Raw genomic sequence first — 13,591 nt, 5'->3', positions numbered from 1 at the left:
AAATACATTACAATGTCAGTAAATCGCCGCCCGAGCGCCCGTCCGGCCGGGGAGCGGGAGCTGCCGGCATCTGACTTTGTCTGGAGCCCGCACCCCGCCTCCCGCGCGTCTCCCGCGGCGCCGCCACAGCCCGGCCTTACCCGCCAGCTCGTCGGGCTCCAGCCCGCTGTCCGCGTCGATCCCGCACAGCACGAAGTAGTGCGCGAAGCGGCAAGCAGCCGGGGAGGAGCCCGGGCCGGGCGCTGCGCCGCTCCCGCTCATCCCGGCCCCGCTGCGCCTGCCGCCGCCGTTCGGTAGGCTCGCTGCCGCTCCGGCTGCTGTCTCCGCGCGCCTGTCCTAGGGCGATACCGGCGCGCCCATGACCGCGCAGCCGCCGCTCGTCACCGCAGCCTCGCTCCTCTCGGGGCGCTGGAGAAGCGCTCAGTCAGTCCCGATGTCGATGCCGGTCCGGGTGGGGGAGGGGCGCAGGGGGAGTGTCCGCGGGAGAGGCTCGTTCCGCCGCAGCTGCGCCGGCCAGCCGTGAGCCCGGCGTCTGGCGCCCGTAGGTCAGCTGAGCCCCGCTCCCGCTGTGGGAGCGCGAGGAGGGCGGGCGCCTAGGGCCGGCGCGTGGGGTTGGCGGAGGGAGACGCCAAAGAGGGCGCGCGCGAGGAGCACGCGTTTCGGCCGTGCGCGCACGCGCCCCGCGGGCTCCGGGAAAGCGCAGGGCGCGGGCGGGGTGCGTGCTGCCAGCCGGGCTTGCGGCGCGGGGGGCAACCACACACACACTAGCGCCTCCTGCGCTCCGCCAACCAACAGAGTAGGTTAGCCCAAGCGCGGGATTCTGCCTTCTAAAGGGATGCTAGACTAATTTTTTAATGCAGCTTTGGGCAAGGTTAAGAGCCACTCTGAGATCATTGCCCCACAATGGTCTGGACCATCCTTATCTTTTAAACTGTGACATGGGCAGATGCCTATCTCATGTTAAGATCCTCGCCCTGAATCTCCCTCACCCTCATTCGCAAGCCATCCTTCCTCAGTGAATTGGTGACGCTCTGCGGGAGGCTTGGCGGGTGGAGGGGCGGACAACTCAATAACCACAAAGCATTGAGACCTCTAAAAGAACTACTATGGCCAACTTCTCCTCCCCGCCCCACCAATTCCCTAACCTATCCGGACATTTTCCAGGTCAGTGTAAAATAGCCTAGGCGCTCCAGTTTCCCTGCTCTGCACTCATTTCATATTATCGGCTCTCACTGCAGGTACAATCAGAGACTGATAAGGCAACAGGAATTCGACCCTGAACTCCGCTCCTCAGGCGGCCATGGCTTTCTACCTTGCTCTTTCCCTCTGATTATCCATTCTTCAGAAGGAGCTCGTCAACCAGTTCTTACTCCTTTAAAAGGTGAAAAACTGAATGGATATCATCTCCACATTGTCATCTCTTCTTTCAGGATTTGGCTGTAAGGTTGGGTGGGATGTGGGGGGCGGGTATCATGAACACACAAGCAAACCTTCCAGGGAAGTGGACTGAGAGAACGAACCTCAATTACTTGACGCAATAATGTTCTTCCTGAAAGATACCATCATTTACTGTAGCTTCTATCCTCATTTTTCTCTCTTCAATTTGAAATGGAAGAAAAATCAAGAAATCAGGGTGAGCCAGCCTGGATAATTGACCTTTATCTTCTACTGCACTCTGCCCTTTCCCTTCAAAACACCTGTAATGACTTTTCCTGTGTCTTCTTAGCTGGATTGTAAGCGTCACAGAGCAGGAGCCATGCTCTCTGCTTCCTCATGTTTCTAATATCTAGTAGAACCCTGGTCCCACATAGCCCCTCAATTTATATTTATTGAATGAACTACAGGCCCGGTGCACGAAATTCATGCACGGAGGGGAGGGGGGTCCCTCAACCCAGCCTGCACCTTCTCACAATCAGTGGCCCTTCGGGGGATGTCCAACTGCCGGTTTAGGCCCGATCCTGCAGGGATCCCTGCGGGATCGTGCCTAAACTGGCAGTCAGACATCCCTCGCCCAATCCAGGACTATTGGGTTCTAACTGCTCACCTGCCTGCCTGATTGCCCCTAACTGCTCACCTGCCTGCCTGATCGCCCCTCACCAATCGCCTGCCTGATCACCCCTAACCACTCTGCCTGCCTGCCTGATTGCCCCTAACTGCTCACCTGCCTGCCTGATCGCCCCTCACCAATCGCCTGCCTGATCACCCCTAACCACTCTGCCTGCCTGCCTGATTGCCCCTAACTGCTCACCTGCCTGCCTGATTGCTCCTAACTGCCTCTGCCTTGGCCCCTGCTGTGGTGGCTTTGTCCAGAAGGACATCGGAAGGTCATTCAGCTGTCCGGTCTAATTAGCTTTTCTTATTATAGATGATAGAAGGGTGATTATCTAGGTAGTAACATGCTACTAGGAAAATACACAAACTTTAATATCTGTAACTTATTTATAAACATATGCTAATTTGTTATACAATTATTGCTTTTCCTCATATAGAGGGCACTAAAATGTGTAAAGCAAAGGGGAGGGAGTGCCTGGTCAGGTAACTCAGTTGGTTAGAGCATTGTCCAGATACACCAAGATTGCAGGTTTGATCCCTGGTCAGGGCACATAAAAGATCAACCAATGAATGGATAACTAAATGGAACAACAAAACGATGTTTCTCTCTTCCTTCCTCTCTCTCTAAAATCAACAAATAAAAAATAAATAAAAAGAAGGGGAGCCCTAGCCAGTTTTGCTTAGTGGTTAGAGCATCAGCCCACGGACTGAAGGGTCTCAGGTTCGATTTCCGTCAATGGCATGTACCTCAGTTGCAGACCTGATCCACAGCCCTGGCTTGAGGCTCATACAGGAAGCAACCAATTGATGTGTCTCTCTCATGTCAATATTTCTCTCTGTGTGTCTCTCCCCCTCCCACTCTCTCTAAAAAAAAAAAATCAATGGAAAAATATCCTCGGGTGAGGATTAACACAAATAAAGGAATTGAAGAAGAAGAAGGGGAGGGAGTGACGGAGGCAGAACCGGTTAGGAGCCAGTGGTCCCAGATTGTGAGAGGAATGTCCCACTGCCAGTTTAGGCCTGATCCCACATCGGTCCAAAACTGGCAGTCGGACATCCCCGGAGGGGTCCTGGATTGCAAGAGGGTGCAGGCCAGGCTGTTAGGAGCCAGCGTTTTAACTTTCTTCTGCCAGGGTTTTAACTTTCTGGGAAAATCTTATCGCAATAAAAAGTTATTTGGAAAATCAATAATCATATTCCCTTAACATAGTTTTAGGAAAAAAGGTTAGTTTATGTGTTTCTCCTATTTTTGTTATAGCTTCTTACAGAATGTTTGTTAAATTCTAGACTAATCAAACAAAGAGCAACAAAAAACTAATTTACTGTTTGCACTAGCCAAGAGATATGTTACTTTTGTTCATTTGAAAAGTAACTGCTTTATGAGCTTGAAAGCCCTACGTTAATGTTTTTAAGATGATGAACTAGAACAAAGCCCAAACAAACAGAATGTATTGAAGTATGACCTATAAATCTCATTAAAATAGACAAAACTTTCCTAAAGATTTCAAGAAGATAGTCACACATTGCAGGATTTCACACTAATTTGAAAATATCTGCGTACATTTCTAATTATCACTTCAGAATAACACTGTATAGGTATAATCTGCGGTAAACTGCAATGAACAGTTGAAAGGATAATCAAGAATTAACTACACGTCATTGCACACATGTTTTCCTCCAAAATAACAACAGAGATAAATTAGTGTAGTGAACACAAATGACTTGAAATAAATCTTCCAAAATATTTAAATTGTATTGAGGAGGAGAGAGATCATATCCTGTTCCCACGTTAAGACAACCCCTTGTCAACCCCAGTCTTCAGCTCCACCATGCCATCCACACATGCACACAAACAGGAGAAGAGGGATTGCTAAAGTAACTCTTTAGAGCCCCAGACGTTCATGGGACCACACTTTCCTTGTAGTCAGCCACCGTAAGCTACCAGATTAGCAGTGCTATCAATTTCTACTCTTCTGTTTCCCGTAGGCCGCGACTGCTGGCAGAGCTCAGCTAGTCCAAGTGTAAGTCGTGCCCTCCATCTGAGGTTTTACTACAATCCTTCAAAGGTAGCAGATCGCTGTTCAGATGCTTGGAACGTTGTCTGGCATTCTGCTGTTGTTCCTTGTGCATTTGCTGCCTGAATTGAATTGAGAATTTATTGCAGTGGAGGCCATAATCCCAACTTTAACCTGTAAATAACACAAAACATGCCAAATAGTCACAATTCCAATTGAAGAAAATCTTGAGTGACATTTTTTTCTGCCAGGGTTTTAACTTTCTGGGAAAATCTTATTGCAATAAAAAGTTATTTGGAAAATCAATAATCATATTCCCTTATCATAGTTTCAGAAAAAGGGTCAGTTTATGCCAAGAAGAGTTTGGTACAAAACAGATGACTCACAATTTCACATAAATCTGTTTCTATCTTATACAATAAATCCAACATTATCTCCCCAAAAATCTCCTGTATAAGTCATTGTGTTATGCTTTGAGCACCTGAAACTAATAAGATATGATCCCTCTTCTTCAGGAATTTGTAGTCTAGTAGGAAGGAAAATACTTTTCAGAAATAATTAAAATACCAAAAAGAGATGATAAAAATAAAATGTGGTATATTCCACATGACAAGTTCAGAAAGTGATATGGGATTTAGTGAGCAGAGATGTCAAATCTTGTTAAGAAATCCAGTTAAATATTATGAAAGTGCTAATATTTGTGATGGGCCTTACAAGAGGAATAAGATTTTGTCAGGTAGATATAGAAAGGAAGACATTCCAGGCACAGAAATGACTGGGGTATAAAAAGTGGGTAGAGAACAGTAGTTCAGTTGGAGCCAGATCATGAAGAGCCGGGTAAATAGGGTTGACTCACTTTCTTATACTCTTACTAGAGGACCGGTGCATGAAATTCATGCACGAGGGGAAGGGGATCCTCTCAGCCCAGCCTGCACCCTCTTGCAATCTGGGACCCCTCAGGGGATGTCCAAATGCCAGTTTAGGCCCGATGTGTGATCAGGCCTAAACTGGCAGTTGGACATCCCTCTCGCAATCCAGGACTGCTGGCTCCTAACCACTCATCTGCCTGCCTGCCTGATCACCCCTCTCCACTCTGCCTGCCTGCCTGATTACCCCTAACTGCCTCTGCCTCGGCCCCCGCCCCCACGGCTTCGTCCGGAAGGCCGTCTGGAATTTCGTTTGGCTGTCCAGTCTAATTAGCATATTACCCTTTTATTATTATAGAGGCCCAGTGCATGAAATTCGTGCTTGGGGGGGTCTCCCTCAGCCCAGCCTGCACCGTCTCCAATCCGGGACCCCTTGAGGGATGTCCGACTGCCCGTTTAGGCCCGATCCAGGTGACATACATGTTGTTAGTGAACCAGGAGCAAAGCATAAATGACTGGATAATAGGATATCTTAAAGGCCCTTTCAATCCTAATGTCTATAAACATATGAAATCTCTACTTGGCTTGACTAATCTTTCCCCTATATGCTGCTTATAGCGTCAGAGATTCACTTTGGGTTTGATTTTTTTCTTCGTATAATGAAAAAATTTCAAATATACAAAAAGTCTAAAATAACAAACACCTACATACCCATCACCTAATTTTAATATTAACATTTTGTCATTTTTGTTTTATCTATTTGTTTTTTACTTAAGTATTTGAAAGTAAATAAGGCATCACATTCGTCAGCATTTTTTAAAACAATGTTTAAAAACTATCTTAAAAAACTTCTTTTTCTCCTATTGGTAGATTGTATTTTGCATTCAAAACTCTTAATATTACAATGTTTGTAATACATATATCTGACAAGAAACTTTTCTACAGAATGCTTAAAGAACTCTTACAACTCAATAAGTCAACCCCATCTTTAAATGGGCAAAATATTTGAACAAACACTTCACAAATGAAAATTTACAAATGGCCAAGAAGCATAGGTAACAATGCCCAACATCAGTCACTGTTTCAACAGATAAAGATCAGGAATGACTAAATCACATCAGGGATGACAAAATCACCAAAAGATACCACTTCCTGTGCTCTAGGATGGCTGGAATTTAAGACTGACAGTATCAAGTGTTGGGAAAGATGCATATATTCCTGGTTGGAATGCAAAGTGATACAACTTGGAAAGCAATTTGGTAGTTTCTTATAAAGTTACCATATGTCCAGGCAAATTCCACTCGTATGCTTTTCCCAAGAGAAATTGAAACATATGACCACGAAAAGACTTGTTCCCACAAATGTTCATAGCAGTTTTGTGCATAACCCCAAACCAGAAATCACCTATGCTAGTTATCAAGTTATTGTCTTGCAGATTCAAATCCACCTTTCCTTGCCCTGCTGTGTGACGCTGGAGCTGGAGCCTGCAAGCATTTCTTCTCTGCCCACTGGCACAATGTCAGGCTTTGTCAGATTGAGGATACTGCAGGAACGCTACAAGGTGATATCAGCAGGAAGGCATTTCCCTTCTGGGTGCCAGTCCTTCTCCCATGTTTTTACTCAGCCCAGTGACTAACACCTAGGTCCTAGTAGCACTCCCCTCCACAGCTCTCACTGGCCAGTTCCAGCCGCAGTCCCAGGCCTTGTTCTTCCCCCCTCAGGCTGCTACTAGAGACCAGCTCCAAGTTGCCCTTATTACCTGGGAACCCTGGGCCACCTGTGGGCTAGGTCCAGCCTGTATCCTTTGGCAAGTTTCTTCATCACAGATAAGCAGGCTGTGCATTCCTGTGACAGCCACGCTCTTTTCAAAGAGGTCTGAACCAGAGCCTGTGAGGGGCAGGGCATCCTCCCCTAAGTCCTTGGCTCCTTCAGAGTTCCCTCTCCCTCATCCTACTTGCTACTTCTAGATCCTCTTTTACCCCTTTAAATCATTAACCACATTTCACTACTTACTGATACTATTAAATTTTCCTGTTCAAATGAATGGTTTCTCTCTCCTGGTATATAACCTAGATGTCCATCCTCAGGTAAATGAATAAATTTGTATGCTTATACCCTAGAATACTACTCAGCAGTAAAGAAGAATGAACTTCTGATACATTCAACCAGGTGATGACTGTGTCAAAAAAATATGCTGAACAAGAAGATGCTGGATGCAAAAGAGTCCATATTGTGTTACTCCATTTATGTGAAGTTCCAGAGCAGGCAGAAAGCAGATCAGTGGCAGCCTGGGGCTGCGGAGGGGTAGGAAATCAACTGTAAAAGTGAACTCTCTGCAGTATGAAAAAATGGTGATATCACAGGTACACATATTTGTCAAAACCCATTCAATTACGTTCGTAGAATGGGTGCATTTTAATATCTGTAAATTAGAGCTCAATGAAATCTACTTAGAAAGAAAAAAAGCAAAAATTATGTCAATTTTTAATGGCATTTTATGTTTCAAAACTTTACAGTTCCTAAAATTCTACTCATTTTGGTTGATTGACAGAACTGATCCAAATTCTTATTTAAAAAACTTGTTCCATCTTCATTTTTTCAGCTGGCATGTTTTGAGGGTGTTTGGTCTGTGTCCAAGGTCACACTGCCTGGGTTCAAATCTCTCTTCTTACCCATAAGACAATCTGCTAAATGTTACTAAGCTTTAAGCTCCTTATTTGTACAATGGGGATCACACTAGGGTCATTGTGAAGTTCAAAGGAGACAATACAGATAATGTGCTCAGCATAGTGCCTGGCAGACAGAAAGCATACACTACATGTAAGGTATTGTTTCCAGGAGCCCGGCATTGAGCTAAATAGTTTAACATACAATATCTCATTATTTGACTTTTAGCAGAAATTATGTGATTAGAAAACCAGTGCTTGGATATTACTATAAATATTTGAAATTCTTAATGAAAATTCCAAAAGGTCCAGTGCTTCTTGGGTAGCACCTCAGAATACAGCAGGACATGATCAATTATAATCAGACAGGGCCAGTGGGGCTATCAAACCCTAGCCCTGGACCCACTCAATAAAGTGTGATAAACTGGGAAGTGGGGGTGAGGATAACCCAGAATTTGTGCTGGTGCCAATAGCAGAGGTTATATTTGGCGGTCAAACTTGGCATCCAAGGTGGGCCATAATCTCAGAAGGTGTCTAGACGTCATCAAAAGGGGTCATAAGATTTATTTGTTGCAAAAGATGGCAGAAGAGAGGATCTAATGCAGGTAGCCTTCAGAAGGCTGGGCAAGAAGTCAGCCTCGGGAAGTCATAGGAGTCACAGCTTCCACAGTTGGATTAAGAAGTGAAAGGTTGTGCTTGGCCAGTGTGGCTCAGTGATCGAGTGTTGACCCATGAACCAGGAGGTCCCGGTTCGATTTCCGGTCAGGGCACATGCCCGGTTGTGGGCTTGATCCCCAGTAGAGGGCGTGCAGGAAGCAACTGATCAATGATTCTCTCTCATTGATGTTTCTATCTCTCTCTCCCTCTCCCTTCCTGTCTCTGAAATTAATTTGTTTTTTAAGTGAAGGATTAAATTGTGTCCTCCCAAAAGATATGTCCCAGACCTAATTCCTGGCACTTGTGAATGTAACCTTATTTGGAAATAGGGTCTTTATTGTTATAATAAAGTTAAATATTTCAAAATGAGGTCCTCTAGATTTAGGATGGGCCCTAAATCCAATCCTGGTGTCCTGATAAGAGAAAGAGAGATTTGAGACACAGAGACACACAGAGGGGAAGGTCATGAGAAGACAGAGGCAGAGACTGGAGTGATGTTCCTACAAGCCAAGGATTGCCAAAAGTTGCCTGCAGACACCAGACACTAGGTGAGAGCTATGGAATGGAGTCTCCCTCACGGCCCCGAGAAGGAACCAACTCTGCGGATACCTTTTCTTTCTTTCTTTTTTTTTTTTAAGTATTTTTATTTTATTTTATTTATTTTTCTTTATTGATTAAGGTATTACATATGTGTCTTTATCCCCCCACTGCCCCCTTCCACTCATGCCCTCACCCCCCTGGTGTCTGTGTCCATTGGTTAGGCTTATATGCATGCATACAAGTCCTTTGGTTGATCTCTCCCGCTTACCCCCACCGTCCCCTACCTTCCCTCTGAGGTTTGACGGTCTGATCGATGCTTCTCTGTCTCTGGATCTGTTTTTGTTCATCAGTTTATGTTGTTCATTATATTCCACAAATGAATGAGATCATGTGCTATTTATCTTTCTCTGACTGGCTTATTTCACTTAGCATAATGCTCTCCAGTTCCATCCATGCTGTTCCTTCGGACACCTTGATTTTGATCTTCTGGCCTCCAGAACTAAGGAAATACCTTTCTGTTCTTTTAAGCCACCAGGTTTGTGGTAATTTGTTGCCCCAGCCCTAGGAAACTGACACAGAGGGGAACTGGCCAGGGCCCGGTCTGAGAAAGGAACTGGAGACCTAGGTAGGTTACCAAAGTTGGACCTAAGATACGTAAGGCTTAGGGCTCATCAAAGGACAGTGATGTGTGCATATAAGATAGGACCCAATTTCAGTAACCTAGGCACAATGACAAATTCTAACTAGGAAAAATGGGGGCTAGATTTGGTAGAAGATCTAGATTTGAAGCAGGAAACAGGGCAAGGAGAGACCTGGAAAATCATATTCAGGTCATCTATGTATGGGAAGGAAAAGCCCTAAAGAGGCCAGAACCTGAAACAGTGTAGTGTTGGGTTTTAAAAGGCCAATAAGCCATTTCTTCTCTCTATCCTAAGTGAGAGCCAGTTCAGAAGTAAGACAGAACACCAAGAGATGGGGAACAAAATACAGACTCTACTAATAAAGCTGATTAGAAGAGAGAAATTATTTCAGTGGACATAACGATTTCCTGCATTATTCCACGTCCCTTCAATCCCCCTCTCCCTCAGGCCAGGCCCAGCACAGCACACAGAAAGGGATATTTGAGACTGCAGAACATCCACATTTATCTTATACTAGTGGCCCAGTGCACGAAATTCGTACACATTAAAAGGGGATTAGAGAAAATAATTTAATATTGCTATTTGCCCTTTCTCTATAATAGAAGTGTCAGAGATGAAAGAAAATTAGTAAAATGTATATGAAAACCTTCCTCCTGTCAGAGTCTGGGGTGCACCACGGGACTCAGAGTAAAGTCCCCGCCTACCCATATGCACCTCAAAATCGCATGAGACCCAGACCCAGCCGCCCTGCCCCCATTGGGCTAGATCCAGACCTGGGCAGTCCCACCCTTGTCAAGCCCTGCCGGGCAGGGGGCATAGCCTTAGGTCCCCTGGCCCAGTGCCAGGACGGGGGGCATGGCCTGAGGTCCCCCAGCCCAGACTGGGGTGGGGGACGTGCCTTGAGGTCCTCCGTGAAGCCCCGCCAGGTGGGGGACATGACCTGAGATCCCCTGCCAAGCCCCACTGGGTGGAGGGCATGGCCTGAGGTCCCCCATCAAGCCCCACCAGCAGGATGGCGCAGCCTCAGGTCCCCCGTCAAGCTCCGCTGGGCGGGGGCGCGGCCTGAGTTCCCCCGACCCAGCATTGGGGGTGCACCTTGAGGTCCCCCGTCAAGCCCTGCTGGGTGGAGGTCATGGCCTGAGGTCCCCTGTCAAGCCCAGCCAGGCAGGGGGGTGAAGCCTCAGGTCCCCTGGCCTGGCACTGGGGTGGGGGGTGCAGCCTGAGGTCTCCTGGCCTGACACCAGGGCAGGGGCCATGGCCTGAGGTCCCCTGTCAAGTCCCACGGGGGTGGGGGAGGGTGTAGCCTCAGGTCCCTGCTGATTGCTCGTTAAGGCTCCTTATGGGAACTTGGCCTCAGCTGTGGGTGCAGCCATCTTTGTGATGGAGTGATGGTCAATTTGCATATTCCCTCTTTATTAGATAGGATTGCTGCCCCATACAAGCTCCAGGTCAAAGGAAAACAGCTGAATCTTCAATGCTTGCAAACTTTAATAAGAGTAGATTCATCCACGGAGAAATGAGGACCTTAAATGTCAGACTTTGCCATCCATAGTCAAGGAAGGGGTAAGAGGTGAAGGAGCAGCCCAGAGTGCTGCAGTAGGGGAAGTCCCTACTGCATGGAAGCAGGAGGCAGGAAGAAAGGAAGTCCCTCCCTAAGAGGCAGTGGTTTAATCTGAATCAATTCCCCTCCTCCTTCATTGTGAAGCATATATGTTGTTTGATATTGGCCTTACTCCTTGCTCTAGGGCAGTGGTCGGCAAACTCATTAGTCAACAGAGCCAAATATCAACAGTACAACGACTGAAATTTCTTTTGAGAGCCAAATTTTTTAAACTTAAACTTCTTCTAACGCCACTTCTTCAAAATAGACTCACCCAGGCCGTGGTATTTTGTGGAAGAGCCACACTCAAGGGGCCAAAGAGCCACATGTGGCTCGCGAGCCGCAGTTTGCCGGCCACGGCTCTAGGGTGAAGCTTTGGGAACCTATGTCCCTTGTAAGAGTTATTGATTTAGGGATGGACAATTGTCCTAGACTGGTCTAATTAGTGTGAGGCTCAAGATTTTTGTATTATGCTTGGAGAAAGAAAATCCCTCTTCCTACACTGGATATCAACAAGTTAATATACGGTCCTGAGAATTGTTGGTAGCCCTAGAAAGAAAGCCCGGCCAAGAATGAAGCCAATTTGTAGAACAGGACAGAGCCAAGAGAAACTCTAAAAAGCAGATTATATCATAAACTCTGACCAAGTCACACAAGAAGCCTGCTGATATCTAGAATTTGTCGGTTAATGTGAGCCAATACATTCCATTTATTGTTTCAGCCAGTTGGAGTTATCTTTTTTTTTACTTGGTACTGAAAGTACACCTCTAGTATAAGAAGGTTGATCTCTAAATTCCCTTCCATTTAACAAAATATATTCTAAATGTAAAAGGAAAGAAATATATAATTCCATATTCTAGGGAAGAAATCCCAGAGCTATCTCTTTTTAAGGAAATGACAATAACATGCCACTAGGGCAGTGGTCGGCAAACTCATTAGTCAACAGAGCCAAATATCAACAGTACAACTACTGAAATTTCTTTTGAGAGCCAAATTTTTTAAACTTAAACTTCTTCTAACGCCACTTCTTCAAAATAGACTCGCCCTCGCCCTAACCGGTTTGGCTCAGTGGATAGAGCGTCGGCCTGCGGACTGAAAGGTCCCAGGTTTGATTCCGGTCAGGGACATGTACCTTGGTTGCAGGCACATCCCCAGTAAGGGGTGTGCAGGAGGCAACTGATCGATGTTTCTAATTCTCTATCCCTCTCCCTTCCTCTCTGTAAAAAATCAATAAAATATATTAAAAAAAAAAAAATAGACTCGCCCAGACCGTGGTATCTTGTGCGAGCCACATGCTGCTCAAGGGGCCAAAGAGCAGCATGTGGCTCGCAAGCCGCAGTTTGCCGACCATGGCACTAGGGCCTCAGGCAGCTAAGGCAGGCTCCCCTCCGGGGATCAGAGCCATAAGATGAGAAAGAAATCTTAGCAATCTTCTGTAGAAGTCATTTTCCTGGTTGGCTGGGTTCCTTCTCACTAAACCAAGATCAGAAATATAAGAATAGCTATTAAAATGCAACTTTTCTATCAGAATTTAGAACACTCATACCCTTTGATTTGTTAGTTCTGCATCTCAGAGTCTCTCCTACGGAAATAAACAAGTGAGGGATATGTGTACAGTGATGTTCCCTGAAACATGGTTCATGATAATTAAAAAGTGGTGACTATCTTATTTCTACCAAGAAGAAACAGTTGTATAAATTCTGGTATATCTATGCAATGCAATGGTAAGAAGGAGGAGGCATTGATGGAAAAATTGTATCTAATAAAGTTGAATAGAAAAGTCAAGAAAGGCCCTAGCTGGTTTGGCTCAGTGCATAGATTGTCGAACTAAAGGATCCCAGGTCTGAGTCCGGTCAAGGGCACATACCCGGGTTGCAGGCTCGGTCCCCAATAGGGGGAGTGCAGGAGGCAGCCAATCAATGATTCTCTCTCATTGATGTTTCTATCTCTCTCTCCCTCTCCCTTTCTCTCTGAAATCAATAAAAATACATTAAAAAAAAAAGTCAAGAAAGAAAAACCCATAATATGATTCTATTGTTTGTGTTAAAAAATGTATACATATGTTTATGCTTAAAAATGAAAGGCTTCTACTTTTTATTTTTCATATTTCTGTATTTTAAAAAATTTGTACAACAGGCATCTATTACTTTTTGTAATTCAAAGCTTTTCTTTTTTAAGTATGTATTTTCCTGTGAGAAAAGATTATCAACTTTGTGAATCATGGTTATTATATAAATAACTCAAACTTGTGACTATTTTATTGACTTACTAGAGACCCAGTGCACGAATTTGTGCACAGGTGGGGTTCCCTCCGCCTGGCCAGCGATTAGGGCCCATCGGGGCTGGGCTGGCTGGGGGAAGGGGCCAGAGGAGGCCAGCCTGGGGGAGGGGCCTTGGGAGGTTGGCTGTGGGAGTGCACTGACCACCAGGGGGAAGCTCCTGCATTGAGCATCTGCCCCCTGGTGGTCAGTGCGCATCATAGCAAATGGTCAGCTGGTCGTTCCAGTGGTTCCAGTTGTTTGGTTGTACCAGTCGCTTAGGCTTTTACATATAT

At 45.7% G+C, this 13,591-nt stretch overlaps 1 protein-coding gene across 1 annotated transcript in view; it reads right to left on the bottom strand.

Annotated features, from left to right (window-relative positions):
• DENND5B (DENN domain containing 5B) overlaps positions 1–413 on the bottom strand; it is a 184,159-nt gene extending 183,746 nt beyond the window's left edge. The window contains exon 1 of the mRNA XM_080659118.1: positions 141–413. Coding sequence (XP_080515244.1) covers positions 141–261 — 121 coding nt within the window. The 5' untranslated portion in view covers positions 262–413. The remainder of the gene's footprint in view (positions 1–140) is intronic.
• Positions 414–13,591: the final 13,178 nt, after the last annotated feature.

Source organism: Plecotus auritus (genome assembly GCF_963455305.1).
Source record: "Plecotus auritus genome assembly, chromosome: 3".
Classification (NCBI taxonomy): domain Eukaryota; kingdom Metazoa; phylum Chordata; class Mammalia; order Chiroptera; family Vespertilionidae; genus Plecotus; species Plecotus auritus.
Note: the sequence above shows the minus strand (reverse complement) of the source record. Positions and strands in the feature narration are given on the sequence as shown.